At 42.9% G+C, this 18,933-nt stretch overlaps 1 protein-coding gene across 4 annotated transcripts; it reads left to right on the top strand.

Annotated features, from left to right (window-relative positions):
- Positions 1-1,092: 1,092 nt before the first annotated feature.
- LOC137889920 (coiled-coil domain-containing protein 136-like) lies at positions 1,093-18,927 on the top strand. Of its 4 annotated transcripts, none has more exons than XM_068733956.1 (10): positions 1,093-1,170; positions 3,175-3,403; positions 3,781-4,062; positions 4,145-4,219; positions 4,394-4,678; positions 6,896-7,013; positions 7,126-7,306; positions 9,835-9,969; positions 12,721-12,883; positions 13,821-13,904. In XM_068733956.1, exons 2-9 carry the CDS (start codon positions 3,352-3,354, stop codon positions 12,871-12,873), a joined length of 1,281 nt encoding a protein of 426 aa, XP_068590057.1. In that variant the 5' UTR covers positions 1,093-1,170; positions 3,175-3,351; the 3' UTR covers positions 12,874-12,883; positions 13,821-13,904. The 4 variants fall into 4 exon arrangements, with proteins under 4 accessions (XP_068590057.1, XP_068590058.1, XP_068590059.1 ...); XM_068733957.1 differs by having other exon boundaries at positions 12,769-12,883; XM_068733958.1 differs by lacking the exon at positions 12,721-12,883 and having other exon boundaries at positions 13,821-18,927.
- Positions 18,928-18,933: the final 6 nt, after the last annotated feature.

Below are 18,933 nucleotides of genomic sequence, written 5' to 3' on the forward strand. Positions count from 1 at the left end.
ATACTGACGTAAATTACAAGAACTTCAACATTGTAGTAAAGTAGGCTGTAGTACTTGAGTAAATGTACTTAGTTACAGACGGATGCAAGTGAATCAGACAGTAAAATAAAACATTCATTACTGAATTGTTTATTAGATGTCATAATAATAATATTAAATATAAATGTCTTGAGTTGTATTTCTGAGAATCTCCACTAGATGGCGCCAATGACGCGTGATGACACAGTGACCACAGTAACATTGAACTAAAGAGCTGACAACATGTTCATGTTCATTATGTTTTCACAGTATTATTGTTTTACATAATTACAAAAAAATGGTGTTATTGATCCAATTAAAAGTGTAGTTTTACATTCTATGAAAATATGTAATAAAGGTGTTTAATAATCCGTTGATTCTCAGGTATTCTGTGTGGTTGAACGCATCACATCTTAATAACTACGTTGATCATCATTAATAACGTTTTAATCTCCTTAAAGATGAACGATGTACCTCTGATACCTTTCTGTAGAAGAAGAGTGGACCACCACAGAAGCTTTGTCTCTTTTACAACCCATGAAAAATAATCCATCCCATAATAGTTATTGACGTGTTTCATAAACTAATAATTAAACTGTCAAACATGACTTTATGATCCAAAGAAGAGAAGTCATCAAAATGAAAATGAACGTTGATCGTTAGCTTAGCACAAAGACTGGAAGCAGGGGGAAACTGCTAGCCTAGCTTCATCCATGTATGTTGTTAGCTAACAAGCTAACAAACCTGCTGGAAGAGAAATAAAATCCCAGAAAGTTTAATTAGTTATATATATATATATATATATATATATATATATATATATATATATATATATATTATATTCATATTTATAACTGTTTGTTTGATGATGTTTAATTAAAATAAAGTGATAAATAGAGAGAAGCATAGTTCATCTGAAGATGATGTGAGAGATAATAAATAATATAAGAATATTAAATGTCGTCATGACGCTCCGTTGTGTCTTCATGTCGTCTGTTTCTCTGTAAACCGGAGTGACGTCGCTCTGCATCACTGAGGAGGAAATATAGGACAACAGGAGGAGGAGGAGGAGGAGGAGGAGGGTCTGCAGTTAACAAATGATGAAGAGAAGCTGCAGCAGACTGAGCTGCACCGTCTTCATCTCAACGTCAGGTATTTATTCACTGTGTGTGTGTGTGTGTGTGTGTGTGTGTGTGTGTGTGTGTGTGTGTGCGCGCGTGCGTGTGTGTGTGTCCGTCCGTGCGTGCGTGCGTGCGTGCGTGCGTGTGTGTGTGTGTGTAAACGTCTGCAGCAGAGATTTAATATGTGAAGACGAACACAGACGAAGGTCATTCAGAGGGAAGAGAGGCGTTAGAGCTAGAGACCACATCCAGAGACCACATCCAGAGACCACATCCAGAGACCACATCAGCAGCTCGTCACGGCTTAAAGGGACAGTACAACATTCTGAATGTCATGGGGCGGGGGGGTTTCAGGTGCTCAGGAAACAAACAAACATGGACGCCTCTCGTCAGACAAAGTGCTTCAACAATAGATGACAACACTAGATCTATATGGAACACATCTGAGATTTACAAAGTGATTCAGAAACCTGCAAACAGACGACGATCTTTATTTACACGGGACATGACTGCAGCATCAGTCCAGATGTGGTTAGCTTAGCTTAGCATAAAGACTGGAAGTAGGGGGAACAGCTAGCCTGGCTCTGTCCAAGACGTTACATGATGCTTCTTTATTTATTAAACCTGCACCAAAAGAAAAAAGTAAAAACCATCAATGTGATTTTAGGGTGCAATGTGTTCGCTTTGGTAGAAGTACCGTACGACGTACACTACGACGTACACTACGACGTACGACGTACACTACGATGTACACTACGATGTACGACGTACACTACGACGTACGACGTACACTACGACGTACGACGTACACTACGACGTACGACGTAAACTACGATGTACACTACGACGTACACTACGATGTACGACGTACACTACGACGTACGACGTACACTACGACGTACACTACGATGTACACTACGACGTACACTACGACGTACGACGTATACTACGACGTACACTACGATGTACGACGTACGATGTACATTACGACGTATGACGTACACTACGACGTACACTACGATGTACGACGTACACTACGACGTACGACGTACACTACGACATACACTACGACGTACACTACGACGTACACTACGATGTACGACGTACACTACGACGTACGACGTACACTACGACGTACACTACGATGTACGACGTACACTACGACGTACGACGTACACTACGACGTAAGACGTACACTTTGGCGTACGATGTACCCTACGACGTACGACGTACACTACGACGTACGACGCACACTACGATGTACACTACGACGTACGACGTACACTACGATGTACACTACGACGTACGACATACACTACGATGTACGACGTACTCTACGATGTACGACGTACCCTACGTCGTACGACGTATCCTACGATGTACCCATCTGCGTTGGTTTCTACTGGCCTTCTTCTTCTCGTCTTCACACTGGCTCTCTGGTTGGTTGTTGGCATTTGAAGGAGGCAGAAGAAGAAACGATTGGCTCAGAACAACTAGCCACCAGTGGGTCTCATCAGGGTTTGTGTCGATCCTCAACAGGGAGTCGTAGCTGTGGGTCGTATTCAGACATGAATAACTGAGCTGCTGTTGTAGAGTTTAAGATGTTATGAAGTGATGTCAGTGATGAACTGTGTGAAACATCTGGTTCTTTTGATAAAAACAACACAAAGCTTAAACAGGCCTGTGGACATTAAAACTGAAGTCTACGACTCCCATGGTGCATTTCACCTACGAAACAGCCAAATCACGTTAACTGCGGAGAGAAACCTGATAAAAACTGATTCTGGCTTTGTCTCCATGGCAACTGAAGCTGAGGCTCATGGGTAATGTAGTATTTAGAGACAGAGATAACAAACTGATTATCAAAATGGTGATGAGAACCGTTCCATATCCACCTGATCCAGGATCAGTGCGGCGTTGGTGTCGCAGTTCTCTCTCTGACTGCTCCTCCTCCCTCCTCCTCCTCCTCCTCCTCCTCCTCCTCCTCCTCCTCCTTCCCTCCTCCCATCCTCCTCCCTCCTATGCTTCCCTCCAGCCTTCATCGTCTCTGAGCTCCAGGAGGATGGAGGGGCTGCAGCGGCTCAGCCTACCCGGAGCGTGAGGAGCCTTCCTGGGCTTCAGTCCGCCTCCCCACCCCCCCTCTGTGTGGAACTCTGATCCTCCATCTGTCTGTCCGTCTGCAGCGTCTGTCTGTCCTCCGTCAGCTGAAAACATGGACGGACTCCGGCTGCCGCCCGTCATCGAGGAGGTCCTCGATCCATCCGGTCAGTGTTTGTTTACATGCGTCATAACGAGGGTTTGATGATGTCATTACAGTTTTATTGGTTAATTATACGATTAGAGTGATACGTGAAATATGATCTGCTGCTTCAGTCTGTTTGAACTAATAGTGGAGAGTTTATCTCAACTATAACGTCTCAGATTAATCATTAGTAATTCAGTCAGGGCAACAACATCAGAAACCCTGATTCATCCTGCACACTTTTCACAATAAAAGCCTTTTAGGGAGCAGTAGGTCCTTCAGTTTACTAAAATAAAAAATATTATTTACATACTTATGATATAAAATAAATATAGTTTGTAAAGTTGATGATTCAGTTTTTTCAGGAATAAAGTTTTTATTCTGAAAACTCATTTAAAGTTGAAAATGAAGACGAGCTGTGTGAGATGAAGGTGCAGAAGAAACCCGTCATGTTGGCAGAAACTCTGACGGCCAAAGAGAGGGAGTCCCTAGAGGAGAAGGAGGAGACGCAGGAGGAGGAGAAGGAGGTGAAGGAGGAGAAGCAGGAGGAAGGAGGAGAAGAGAGGGATGAAGAGGAGGAGCTGGAGGAGCTGAGAGCTCAGGTGTTCCAGCTGCTGATGGAGCTGGAGGAGACCAGAGAGGTTTCTCAGAGGCATGAGGAGGGATTCCTGGAGCTGCAGGGTGAGGAACTCAGAGATTACATCATCACACTGCTCCTCTTCCTCCTCCTCCTCATCATCTGTGTCCTCCTCTCTCTCCTCAGGTCTGTTGGAGGACGAGCGACTGGCGAGCGCTCACCAGGCCGAGAGCTTCACCAGACAGATCCAGAGACTGCAAGGTTCAAGTTTACATCATTCATAGAATACCTCCACCGGATCAGAACGTCTTCACTTCTTCTCTTGACTCACGTTTTTAACAAACTAACTTCCTCCTTCTCCTACTCCTCTTCCTCCTCTTCCTACTTCTCCTCTTCCTCTTGCTCTTGCTCTTCCTCTTCCTCCTCTTCCTCCAGCTCAGCTCCGGTCGGTCCAGGAGGAGATGGACAGCCTGGAGGAGGAGAAGGAGAACGAGTTGGAGGAGGTGCACGAAGAGCTCCGCTCTGCTCAGGAGGAGGTGCTGATGCTGCAGCAGGGCGCCGAGGAGGCGGCGGCGGAGCGAGAGAACGACATCGCCTCCCTACAGGAGGAGCTGTGTCGCCTGAAGGCGGAGCTACAGCGACTCCACGCCACAACGCAGGAGTACGAGCTGGAGATCACAACGCTGAGAGCTGAGATCAGCATGAAGAGCCACGACACAGGTGAGTCACTGACACACAGGTGAGTCACTGAGATACACAGGTGAGTCACTGACACACAGGTGAGTCACTGAGATACACAGGTGAGTCACTGAGATACACAGGTGAGACACTGATACACAGGTGAGTCACTGATACACAAGGTGAGTCACTGAAATACACAGGTGACTCACTGATACACAGGTGAGTCACTGAGATACGCAGGTGAGTCACTGATACACAGGTGAGACACTGATACACAGGTGAGTCACTGATACACAGGTGAGTCACTGAGATACACAGGTGAGTCACTGATACACATGTGAGTCACTGAGATACACAGGTGAGTCACTGACACACAGGTGAGTCACTGAGATACACAGGTGAGTCACTGACACACAGGTGAGTCACTGAGATACACAGGTGAGTCATTGACACACAGGTGAGACACTGATACACAGGTGAGTTAGAGATACACAGGTGAGTCACTGAGATACACAAGGTGAGTCACTGATACACAGGTGAGACACTGATACACAGGTGAGTCACTGATACACAAGGTGAGTCACTGAAATACACAGGTGACTCACTGATACACAGGTGAGTCACTGAGATACGCAGGTGAGTCACTGATACACAGGTGAGACACTGATACACAGGTGAGTCACTGATACACAGGTGAGTCACTGAGATACACAGGTGAGTCACTGATACACATGTGAGTCACTGAGATACACAGGTGAGTCACTGACACACAGGTGAGTCACTGAGATACACAGGTGAGTCACTGACACACAGGTGAGTCACTGAGATACACAGGTGAGTCATTGACACACAGGTGAGACACTGATACACAGGTGAGTTAGAGATACACAGGTGAGTCACTGAGATACACAAGGTGAGTCACTGATACACAGGTGAGACACTGATACACAGGTGAGTCACTGATACACAGGTGAGTCACTGATACACAGGTGAGTCACTGAGATACACAGGTGAGTCACTGACACACAGGTGAGTCACTGAGATACACAGGTGAGTCACTGACACACAGGTGAGTCACTGAGATACACAGGTGAGTCATTGACACACAGGTGAGACACTGATACACAGGTGAGTTAGAGATACACAGGTGAGTCACTGAGATACACAAGGTGAGTCACTGATACACAGGTGAGACACTGATACACAGGTGAGTCACTGATACACAGGTGAGTCACTGATACACAGGTGAGTCACTGAGATACACAGGTGAGTCACTGACACACAGGTGAGTCACTGAGATACACAGGTGAGTCACTGACACACAGGTGAGTCACTGAGATACACAGGTGAGTCACTGAGATACACAGGTGAGTCACTGATACACAGGTGAGACACTGATACACAGGTGAGTCACTGATACACAGGTGAGTTAGAGATACACTGGTGAGTCACTGAGATACACAGGTGAGTCACTGATACACAGGTGAGACACTGATACACAGGTGAGTCACTGAGATACACAGGTGAGTCACTGATACACAGGTGAGTCACTGAGATACACAGGTGAGTCACTGATACACAGGTGAGTCACTGAGATACACAGGTGAGTCACTGACATACACAGGTGAGTCACTGACACACAGGTGAGTCACTGAGATACACAGGTGAGTCACTGACACACAGGTGAGTCACTGAGATACACAGGTGAGTCACTGAGATACACGGGTGAGTCACTGAGATACACAGGTGAGTCACTGATACACAGGTGAGTCACTGAGATACAGGTGAGTCACTGATACACAGGTGAGTCATTGACACACAGGTGAGTCACTGATACACAGGTGAGTCACTGAGATACAGGTGAGTCACTGATACACAGGTGAGTCACTGATACACAGGTGAGTCAGAGATACACAGGTGAGTCACTGACACACAGGTGAGTCACTGATACACAGGTGAGTCACTGAGATACAGGTGAGTCATTGATACACAGGTGAGTCACTGAGATACAGGTGAGTCAGAGATACACAGGTGAGTCAGAGACACACAGGTGAGTCACTGATACACAGGTGAGTCAGAGATACACAGGTGAGTCAGAGACACACAGGTGAGTCAGAGATACACAGGTGAGTCAGAGACACACAGGTGAGTCAGAGACACACAGGTGAGTCAGAGATACACAGGTGAGTCAGAGACACACAGGTGAGTCAGAGACACACAGGTGAGATAGGTAAACGTATAAATGTGTGTGTCCAGGCGACAGGACTCAGCTGAAGGACGAGTTCTTCTCTCTGACTGATGAACAGCAGTTTCTGAACAACGACAACAAAGCTCTGAACAACAAAGTGGAGCAACTTCAGCAGCAACGAGACATGTGAGTGGACCAACCAGCTGTCAATCAACCTACTGCTCTGACATTATTAGTGAGTGAACACTAACATCCACACATTCCTATGACCCCCCCCCCCCCCCCGACCTCTGGACAGGTGTGACGATGCGTACCTGGCCGTCACTGACACTGAGCCTGAGCAGGTGAAGGCGGACTCTTACATCAGCCTGTCTCAGTCTGGTCCCCAACACCAGGACCCGGAGGACCCGGACTCCTCGTCGGTCCTGAAGGTCCAACTGAGACGAGCAGAAGAGACGTCTCTCAAAGTCCAGACGCAGGTGAGTCATCACCAGACTCCACTCAACAAATGAGGGCTTTAATCTGAAGCCGTAAAATACATAAAATATCATCAGTGTGTATATATATATATGTATATATATATACATATATATATATATGTATATGTATGTATATATGTATATATATATATATATATATATATATATATATATATATATGTGTATATGTATATATATACACTGAATATACAGTATATATGTATATATATATATGTGTAGTATATATGCAGTATATATGTATTTTCTGGTAATTTAATTGAGAAAAATAAAGCTGTTAGTGCCCTCTGGGGGACAAACTGTGAAAATACAACACTGTTTCTAAATGGCTGCAAACATGTCTCTTATTTATCTATCTGCAATGAACTACTACTGGCTGATATACTAGTACATAGATATACTAGTACATCTAGTATACTAGATGTACTAGTATACTCGTATGCTAGATATACTAGTATACTATATACTGTGTGGGTTTTCTCCAAAGACATGCAGCTTCATCAGGTTCATTGCCCGGTGTCAGCTGTTCCAGATGATGGAGGATTTAAATCTCCTTTACCTGTCTGTCTTCTTGTCTGTCTTCCTGTCTGTCTTCCTGTCTGTCTTCCTGTCTGTCTTCCTGTCTGTTTTCCTGTCTGTCTTCCTGTCTGTCTTCCTGTCTGTCTTCCTGTCTGTTTTCCTGTCTGTCTTCCTGTCTGTTTTCCTGTCCGTCTTCCTGTCCGTTTTCCTGTCTGTCTTCCTGTCTGTTTTCCTGTCTGTCTTCCTGTCTGTTTTCCTGTCTGTTTTCCTGTCTGTCTTCCTGTCTGTTTTCCTGTCTGTCTTCCTGTCTGTCTTCCTGTCTGTCTTCCTGTCTGTTTTCCTGTCTGTCTTCCTGTCTGTTTTCCTGTCTGTCTTCCTGTCTGTTTTCCTGTCTGTTTTCCTGTCTGTCTTCCTGTCTGTTTTCCTGTCTGTCTTTCTGTCTGTTTTCCTGTCTGTCTTCCTGTCTGTTTTCCTGTCTGTCTTCTTGTCTGTCTTCCTGTCTGTTTTCCTGTCTGTCTTCCTGTCTGTCTTCCTGTCTGTCTTCCTGTCTGTTTTCCTGTCTGTCTTCCTGTCTGTCTTCCTGTCTGTCTTCCTGTCTGTTTTCCTGTCTGTCTTCCTGTCTGTTTTCCTGTCCGTCTTCCTGTCCGTTTTCCTGTCCGTCTTCCTGTCCGTCTTCCTGTCTGTCTTCCTGTCTGTTTTCCTGTCTGTTTTCCTGTCTGTCTTCCTGTCTGTTTTCCTGTCTGTCTTCCTGTCTGTCTTCCTGTCTGTCTTCCTGTCTGTTTTCCTGTCTGTCTTCCTGTCTGTTTTCCTGTCTGTCTTCCTGTCTGTTTTCCTGTCTGTCTTTCTGTCTGTTTTCCTGTCTGTCTTCCTGTCTGTCTTCCTGTCTGTTTTCCTGTCTGTCTTCCTGTCTGTCTTCCTGTCTGTTTTCCTGTCTGTCTTCCTGTCTGTTTTCCTGTCTGTCTTCCTGTCTGTCTTCCTGTCTGTCTTCCTGTCTGTTTTCCTGTCTGTCTTCCTGTCTGTTTTCCTGTCTGTCTTCCTGTCTGTTTTCCTGTCTGTCTTCCTGTCTGTTTTCCTGTCTGTCTTCCTGTCTGTTTTCCTGTCTGTCTTCCTGTCTGTCTTCCTGTCTGTCTTCCTGTCTGTTTTCCTGTCTGTCTTCCTGTCTGTTTTCCTGTCTGTCTTCCTGTCTGTTTTCCTGTCTGTTTTCCTGTCTGTCTTCCTGTCTGTTTTCCTGTCTGTCTTTCTGTCTGTTTTCCTGTCTGTCTTCCTGTCTGTCTTCCTGTCTGTTTTCCTGTCTGTCTTCCTGTCTGTCTTCCTGTCTGTTTTCCTGTCTGTCTTCCTGTCTGTCTTCCTGTCTGTCTTCCTGTCTGTCTTCCTGTCTGTTTTCCTGTCCGTCTTCCTGTCCGTTTTCCTGTCCGTCTTCCTGTCCGTTTTCCTGTCCGTCTTCCTGTCTGTTTTCCTGTCTGTTTTCCTGTCTGTCTTCCTGTCTGTTTTCCTGTCTGTCTTCCTGTCTGTCTTCCTGTCTGTCTTCCTGTCTGTTTTACTGTCTGTCTTCCTGTCTGTTTTCCTGTCTGTCTTCCTGTCTGTTTTCCTGTCTGTCTTCCTGTCTGTTTTCCTGTCTGTCTTCCTGTCTGTTTTCCTGTCTGTCTTTCTGTCTGTTTTCCTGTCTGTCTTCCTGTCTGTCTTCCTGTCTGTTTTCCTGTCTGTCTTCCTGTCTGTCTTCCTGTCTGTTTTCCTGTCTGTCTTCCTGTCTGTTTTCCTGTCTGTCTTCCTGTCTGTCTTCCTGTCTGTTTTCCTGTCTGTCTTCCTGTCTGTCTTCCTGTCTGTTTTCCTGTCTGTCTTCCTGTCTGTTTTCCTGTCTGTCTTCCTGTCTGTCTTCCTGTCTGTCTTCCTGTCTGTTTTCCTGTCTGTCTTCCTGTCTGTCTTCCTGTCTGTTTTCCTGTCTGTCTTCCTGTCTGTCTTCCTGTCTGTTTTCCTGTCTGTCTTCCTGTCAGTGCGACGGGTTGAAGGGCGACCTGGTCGACCTGCAGCAGCTGTACGACAGCAGCCAGCGGGAGCGAGTGTCGCTGGAACAGGAGCTGCAGCGCTGCAAGGCTGAGCTGCAGAAACTGGTGGGCAGGAAGTCACAGGTAAGACGTTTTGTTAACTTTTTCCAGTTTAAATCGTCTTTTGTGATCGAAATCTGTTTCATCCTCTAAACGTTCTTGGTGAAGTCGGGTACAAATACAGTTTGGTTTTAAACTTTTAGAGACAATAAGTGTGAATATGGCTGAATAGTTAAGATACATACATACAAATAAATAAATAGAGATCTATAAAATACACAATAAACAGAATGTATTAGAATACACCATAAATAGACCAAATTATACAGCAAAAATACAAGATATAAACAGAGTAAAACATATATACATGTGTAGAATATTTAAAAATGTCAAGGTAAGTACGACGCAGTATCTCAATGGACACACTGAGGCCTGTTTCTTCTGTTTGTCCGTCTGAACTGTGTTCATGTGAGTCGATAACAGCTGAAACTCATCAGTCATTCTGCTTCAGCTCTGCTGATGTTGCTGGTTTTTGAGCATTTTTTTGTGAGCTTCTTCTTGACGTCTGTCGCTGCTGGGCAGTTTGTTTTCGTCATCTGTCTGTTTCTACTTCCGCTCAACTCGCTGCTTCCTCCGTACAGCCCTCAGGATCTCACAGGTCTACTCACTTGTCAACTGATCAGAAAACAGTGAAGCGCATTGACAGTGGAGGTCCGTCTGATTGGCTGATAACACATCATGTGTGGAACATCTCATTGCAGACAGTTCAATCCAAACATAGACATTTGGATTCTGTTTGCCTGACTTCACTTGTGTCTAGAGGTGTGGACCAGTTTCACAAATCTGACAAAATCTAGTCTGAGACTTGACCTTGGACTAGAGTGTCAATCCATAGGGGGGCTCCATCCATCCGTACGGGGGCCAACCATCCATAGGGGGGCGACAACCATCTGTAGGGTCGCCTTCCATCTGTAGGGGTGCCAACCACCCATAGAGGCGCCAACTGTCCATAGGGGTGGCAACCATCCATAGCAGGGCCATCCATCTGTAGGGGCGCCATCCATCCATAGAGCCACCAACCTTCCATAGGGGTACCATCCATCCATAGGGGTACCATTCATCCATAGGGGTACCATCCATCCATAGGGGCACCAACCATCCATAGAGCCACCAACCATCCATAGGGGCGCCATCCATCCATAGGGGAGCCAACCAGCCATAGGGGCACAATCCATCCGTAGGGGAGCCAACCAGCCATAGGGGCACAATCCATCCGTAGGGGAGCCAACCACCCATAGGGGCACAATCCATCCGTAGGGGTGCCAACCATGCATAGGGTTGCAATCCGTCCGTAGGGGCGCATTCTATCCATAGGGGCGCCTTCCATGTACAGGTGCGCCATCCATCCATAGGGGGGCCATCCAACCATAGGGGCACCATCCATTAATTGGGGCGGCATCCATCCATAGGGGCGCCATCCAGCCATAGGGGCGCCATCCAGCCATAGGGGCGCCATCCATCCATAGGGGAGCCAACCAGCCATAGGGGCGCAATCCATCCGTAGGGGCGCCTTCCATCCATAGGGGGGCCAACCATGCATAGGGGTGCAATCCATCCGTAGGGGCGCCTTCCATCCATAGGGGGGCCAACCATGCATAGGGGTGCAATCCATCCGTAGGGGCGCCTTCCATCCATAGGGGGGCCAACCATGCATAGGGGTGCAATCCATCCGTAGGGGCGCCTTCCATCCATAGGGGCGCCTTCCATTCATAGGGGTGCCAACCATGCATAGGGGGGCCAACCATGCATAGGGGCACCATCCATCCGTAGGGGCGCCATCCATCCATAGGGGGCCAACCATGCATAGGGGCGCAATCTATCCGTAGGGGCTCCTTCCATCCATAGGGGGGCCAACCATGCATAGGGGCTCCTTCCATCCATAGGGGGGCCAACCATGCATAGGGGCTCCATTTATCCATAGGGGCGCTAACCATGCATAGGGGCGCCTTCCATCCATAGGGGGGGCCAACCATGCATAGGGGGGACATCCATCCGTAGGGGCGCCTTCCATACATAGAGCCACCAACCACCCATAGGGGTTCCATCCATAGATCTACCAATCATCCATTGGGGCGCCGTCCATCCACAGGGGTGCCAATCATTTGATTTTCTTGTCTTGGGACTTGCCTTTCTGAGATTTGACTGGAGACTCTCCTGTCTTAATGTGGAACCGGACTAAGAACTTTGCACAGGAATTTGATGTCAAGCCTTGAGACTAAACTTTTGATTTTCCTGTCTTAACATGTGAGTCTTGACTCTGGAATTGTGATCAGTGACTTGGTCCCACCTCTGCTCCTCGCCATTCTATCATTCACTTACATTCTTGTCCTCCATAGTTGTAGTTTACCTTTTACCCACACTGCAGTGCTGCTGATCGAGTCGATTGCAAGGCAGCACTTCAAAGTGTCGGCAGAGATCTTTAAATGACAAGATGAAGACATTTTGAACTACTCTAGTGGTGATGAACTGCTACCAGAGCTCTCCATCTTGTCTTTAACGATCTTTGATGTCTTTCTCTAATCACCTTCTCTTTCTGGTTATGTCTTTCCTTCATCATCATGTTTTTATCAGTTCTCTCACAAACTTGCACAATGAACTTGATCAAATTCTCTGTTAATTTGATGGTTTTGATGCTTGCCTGCCTATCAATATTTCTCTTTATTTCTATCTATCATTTTATCAGTCTTTTCTTGTTTTTCTTTGCTCCACGCTCGCCTTTCTTCTCGACACGTTCTGATTCTGATTATTTTATGGTTTTATTTTCTCTTACCACAGCCCTCTCTCCATGCCCCCCTACACTCCTACCTTTTGTCTTTTTCCCAGAACTGCACTGGTCCTTCTGAGCCCCCTGTCCTCTCCATCCCCTTCATAGGAATGATTGTTATAGTGGCCTTGATTTGGTGCTGGTGGGAGGAGCTGGCGTCCTAGAGAGGACCAGGTATGGCCACGCCCTTCTTTCTCTACCAGACACTCTGCTTCTTTTAGCAACCGAGAGTGGCTGAATCAGGGTGTCACATCCAGGCTAACTGCCACCGCAGATCAACGACCACATTTCATTTAGAGGACCCAGTATGCTTCAAACGAAGTAGATGTGCTCCAACCGAGTCTACAATCAAAGTGGCTAAACGGCACAAACGGGGTCCACAAAACTACATGAACGCAGACGCTTTGAGCTGCGCAAGATCTTCTTCACAGAGCTTGTCACCGGAAAAATCTCAAGGCAACATGTATGCAAGCTGTTGACTAAGCATTGCAGCTAGAGGGCGCTAAGGCATGCAACAACGAGATAAAGCTACCAAATGTGTGTGAACGTGGCCCAGAGGACTTCACAGTCTGTACGACTTGGTCTTCTGCGTCGGAAAAGGAAAAATGATGTTCTATTGACACTCATTGATCCCAGACATCATTTGTAAAGATTAAAATAAAAATCTCTATCAAAGTGTCTCAAATGTATAACTAAGTCAAAGTCAGCCCAGCATCATGTATTTATTTTATTTAACATGTTCTATTCAAAGGCATATTTTCGTAATTTTTTTTGTTTCTTCATCATCTTCACCATTTTAACTTACTTTGTCACAATTATAATAGTTAAGTAATTCAAGCTCAGTTAGTTCTGATTCACTATTATTATGTGTACGTATCATAGACATAGACTTTAATTTAGTTCTTCTGAATTTTTCATATTTATTTTTAGGATTTTTTTTAAATAATCACGTCAAGATTAACATCTTCAAATGCTTCAACTTCATGAACGTTGTGTAGAAATGTGAAAATGTTGATTTTATCCACATTTCTGCCTCTAATCTTTGTTGTTAATCCCGTTTGGGAGTCCATGAGTCTCGTCTTCATCTCACGGTATTTCCTGTCTTCCTCAGCGCGGCGACACCGAAGGCTGGAACCTGGCGGTGGCAGCGGTTGCGGTGGCAGCCATTGTAGTTCTGGTCGTCCCCAGCTTCACCAGGGCCTGAGGACTACACAGGAAGTGACCTCACTGGGAACTCTTGTATTGTGGGATCGCCGTCACCCATCCAGCGCCGCCCTCATACATGTCGCCGTCCTGATGTCGTTTTCACCCGAAGGCCACAGACGTCAGTGAGTTCTTGAGGGAGAAGCAATACGAATTTATAAAGTCTTCCATAAAGACTCAGCTGCTTGATTTATTCATCAGCTGTGAGGTTTGCAAACATCCACCATCATGAACCAAGAGCCTAACTGGAAGTTGTCATTTTGCCATTGTTTTAAAAACAGAACCAGAAGAGGATCATTCTCGTTTTCAGCTGGATTGTGGTTCTGTCTGCTGCCGCCAGAGGAAACCGATCCGCTCATATTTCTGCGTTTGATATGCTGCTTGAGGAGGAGCTGAGTCTCTAATCTATAAAATAATCATCAAATTTTATTTGTTGATATGTTTTGCATGTCAAATTTGAACTTTCAGAGTTAAGAGCAACTTAAGTTGTCAAATAAATGTAGTGAATGTAGCAAATAGAATAATATTTCCCTGAGAAATGTGTTAGTATAGAATAGAAAAGTAAGGTACAAGTACCTCCAGCCTGTACTTTTGTACCGTACTTTTGTAAATGTACTCATTAGCTTTCCTCCACTGGTTACAGTAAATGTGGTTCAGTGTTTGTTTCACTCTGCAGGGGTCTTTGGATTTGATGTTGATGTCAAAGATGTCACTAAAGAAGAAGAAGTCATCAGCGTACGTATGAATGAAAGCAGACGTCTGGCTCATGGCGGCAGCTGTTCGACAATCACAGATTACTTTACTGACGGGAATCCTTAAGAGCTGCAACTTCCAATCAGTGTTATTTATATTATTTAACAATTAATGAATTAATCATTTGGTCCAAAACCCAAAAGGTGCATTTATAAATATCTTATACAGATAAAAGTAGCAAATGTTTTGTATTTCAATAATCACTCCAACAGTTGATTATCTTTTGTTTCAGCTCTAAGATTCTTTGCCTTATTTTTCCATACTGGATTAATATAATATTTTGCACTGGCTGAGATATCGGTAGCAGATAAAAAGAGATTGTTCAGTGTTTTAACACATTGACTCTGATTCAGACCTGCTTCGTGCTGTTTGTTATTTACTATGTGTTTGACAAAAATAGACCAATCAATGTGGATTATTTAACAGATTTGTTTTGTAGCATGAAAAAAACATGCAATTTAAGGAAATATTCAGCTTTATTTGACCTACTTATCCCTTTACAGATCAATAAAATGTCTGTATTTGTATGTTTATAGTATCAAACAGGTAGTATGTTCATCTACAGCTGTAAAATATTTGAATCTTAAGAAAGGTCTTGCTGAATCATTCTGATGACAGATTATGTGTGATGACTGATTTCACTGTGCCAGTTTTAAACTCAGATTGTTCCATATATATATATTTTTGCACAGCAGCTGAGGCAGTTGATTTATGATTTTGGATACAGATTGGGGATTTTACATAATAGTGAATAGAAGAGGACAGAGGATAGAGGCTTGCAGATAACATTTCCAAACCTTAGATCATAAATAGCCCGAAGAAATGTAGTTCTTACTCTGTAGAAAATACTTCCTGTCTGAATGAGGCTGTGATGCAGCGTTGATCAGATCTCAAACTCCAGAGAAACCAATCTGCCTAGGTTTCATTTCGCCGTCTTCTTTTGCACATAGATGTATTTCAGTTTTTAAATAGATCCTGATAGACTCATAATTCTTGTTTACATTTAAATGGTGACCAAATAATCATAGAAAATATAATCAGACTTTGGAATGACTGTGAAAACATAAACTGTCTTGATTTGTGATGATGCATGTGACCAAATATTAGCAGCTTCAATATGAAAGACATTCCCATTTAAACACAAGCACTGGTGATATGACACTGTTGAGAATTTAAATATATAACAAAATAATGGCTAAAATATCTGAAACATTGTACTGAATTAGAAAAGACTGAACTGTGATGAACAGTGACAGATGAAGTGGCATTAACTTGACAAAGCAGATCTTTAAGAAATTGTAAAAAAAAAAAAAATTTAAAATATATTAAGCATTTGAGAATTTATATATATATATTAATAACAATTGTTATTCAAACCTTTGTTTTTAAAAACATAAAATCTTCCTGAAGCTGCATGCTAATGTCACTCTGTACTTATGTGGCTTTCTATTTTATTACTACTCACTAATAGTTTGTACTGTACAGAGAATAGTTCAGTTTAATTCTTAGTCACTTTAAAGAAAGTTATTTTTCATACAGCTGTTTAGAATGTAGTTCAGAGGTTTTGTTAAATGTTTGCCAAACAGTAGCAGTAGAAATAGATACTGGGGATGGACTGAGTTTTGGTTATTAGTCAGCTGATACTTCACTTCAAACAAAACTGAGCACGCTTTTTATGTTTCTTTTGATGACGGTTCCTGAAATACATATTTTATTCAACTTTGTTCGAATATATTTGAAATTAATTTGGACTTGGTGTAGAAATATCTTAACAAGCAAACATTTAATGTTAGTTTTGGACCAAATCAAAACAACATTTTCTAATCACACAATCATATGTGGAGTTCAAGAAGCAGGAACCTAAATCAGTCTGTCCTTAGCGGTTAGATAGCTTAGTGGTGTACTGACAAAGATTAGCTAGCCTGGTAGTGTGCTGATAAACATTAGCTAGCTTATTGGTCTTCTGACAAACGTAAACTAGATTATTGTTGTTCTTACAAGCGTAAACTAGTTTATTGGTGTTCTGAAAAAGGTAAACTAGATTATTGGTGTCCTGACAAACGTAAACTAGTTTATTGGTGTTCTGACAAACGTAAACTAGCTTATTGGTGTTCTGACAAACGTAAACTAGTTTAGTGGTGTTTTGACAAACGTAAACTAGATTATTGGTGTTCTGACAAACGTAAACTAGCTTATTGGTGTTCTGACAAACGTAAACTAGTTTATTGGTGTTCTGACAAACGTAAACTAGATTATTGGTGTTCTGACAAACGTAAACTAGCTTATTGGTGTTCTGACAAACGTAAACTAGATTATTGGTGTTCTGACAAACGTAAACTAGCTTATTGGTGTTCTGACAAACGTAAACTAGTTTATTGGTGTTCTGACAAATGTAAACTAGTTTATTGGTGTTCTGACAAACGTAAACTAGATTATTGGTGTTTTGACAAACGTAAACTAGATTATTGGTGTTCTTACAAGCGTAAACTAGTTTATTGGTGTTCTGACAAACGTAAACTAGTTTATTGGCGTTCTGACAAACGTAAACTAGTTTAGTGGTGTTCTGACAAACGTAAACTAGATTATTGGTGTTTTGACAAACGTAAACTAGCTTATTGGTGTTCTGACAAACGTAAACTAGTTTATTGGTGTTCTGACAAACGTAAACTAGTTTATTGGTGTTCTGACAAACGTAAACTAGCTTATTGGTGTTCTGACAAACGTAAACTAGTTTATTGGTGTTCTGACAAACGTAAACTAAATTATTGGTGTTCTATAAATTAGTTAATTGGTGTTCTGACAAACGTAAACTAGTTTATTGGAGTCGTGACAAACGTAAACTAGTTTATTGCAGTCCTGACAAATGTAAACTAGTTAATTGGTGTTCTGACAAATGTAAACTAGTCAATTGGTGTTCTGACAAACGTAACCTAGTTAATTGGTGTTCTGACAATCGTAAACTAATTTAGTGGTGTACTGACAAATGTAAACTAGTTTAGTGGTGTTCTGACAAACGTAAACTAGCTTATTGGTGTTCTGACAAACGTAAACTAGATTATTGGTGTTCTGACAAACGTAAACTACTTTATTGGTGTTCTGAAAAAGGTAAACTAGATTATTGGTGTTCTGACAAACGTAAACTAGTTTATTGGTGTTCTGACAAACGTAAACTAGTTTCGTGGTGTTCTGACAAATGTAAACTAGCTTATTGGTGTTCTGACAAACGTAAACTAGTTTAGTGGTGTTCTGACAAACGCAAACTAGTTTATTGGAGTCCTGACAAACGTAAACTAGCTTATTGGTGTTCTGACAAACCTAAACTAGTTTATTGGAGTCCTGACAAACGTAAACTAGTTAATTGGTGTACTGACAAACGTAAACTAGTTAATTGGTGTTCTGACAAACGTAAACTAGTTTATTGGTGTTCTGACAAACGTAAACTTGTTTATTGGTGTTTTGACAAACGTAAACTAAATTATTGGTGTTCTGGCAAACATAAATTAGTTAATTGGTGTTCTGACAAACGTACACTAGTTTATTGGAGTCCTGACAAACGTAAACTAGTTTATTGCAGTCCTGACAAATGTAAACTAGTTAATTGGTGTTCTGACAAACATAAGCTAGTAAATTGGTGTTCTGACAAACGTAAACTAGTTAATTGGTGTTCTGACAAACGTAAACTAATTTAGTGGTGTACTGACAAACGTAAGCTAGTTTAGTGGCGTTCTGACAAACCTAAACTAGTTTATTGGTGTCCTGACAAACCTAAACTAGTTAATTGGTGTTCTGACAAACCTAAACTAGTTTATTGGAGTCCTGACAAATGTAAACTAGTTAATTGGTGTTCTGACAAACGTACACTAGTTAATTGGTGTTCTGACAAACCTTAACTAGTTTATTGGAGTCCTGACAAATGTAAACTAGTTAATTGGTGTTCTGACAAACGTAAACTAGTTAATTAGTGTTCTGACAAACGTAAACTAGTTTATTGGTGTTCTGACAAATGTAAACTAGTTTAGTGGTGTTCTGACAAACGTAAACTATTTTATTGGTGTTCTGACAAATTTAAACTAGTTTAGTGGTGTTCTGACAAACGTAAATTAATTTAGTTGTGTTTTGACAAACGTAAACTAGATTATTGGTGTTCTGACAAACGTAAACTAGTTTAGTGGTGTTCTGACAAACGTAAACTAGATTATTGGTGTTCTGACAAACGTAAACTAGATTATTGGTGTTCTGACAAACGTAAACTAGTTTAGTGGTGTTCT

Source organism: Cebidichthys violaceus, unplaced genomic scaffold, assembly GCF_023349555.1.
Source record: "Cebidichthys violaceus isolate CVI_PGR_0920_01 unplaced genomic scaffold, fCebVio1.0.p SCAF_60, whole genome shotgun sequence".
Taxonomy (NCBI): domain Eukaryota; kingdom Metazoa; phylum Chordata; class Actinopteri; order Perciformes; family Stichaeidae; genus Cebidichthys; species Cebidichthys violaceus.

Excerpts from the sequence above, each read along its gene's own strand:
- LOC137889920 (XM_068733956.1), top strand. The coding sequence starts at position 3,352 with ATGGACGGACTCCGGCTGCCGCCCGTCATCGAGGAGGTCCTCGATCCA. Across the intron at positions 7,307-9,834 it reads CTCTCAAAGTCCAGACGCAG|TGCGACGGGTTGAAGGGCGA; the intron begins GTGAGTCATCAC and ends TCTTCCTGTCAG. Across the intron at positions 9,970-12,720 it reads TGGTGGGCAGGAAGTCACAG|CCCTCTCTCCATGCCCCCCT; the intron begins GTAAGACGTTTT and ends CTCTTACCACAG.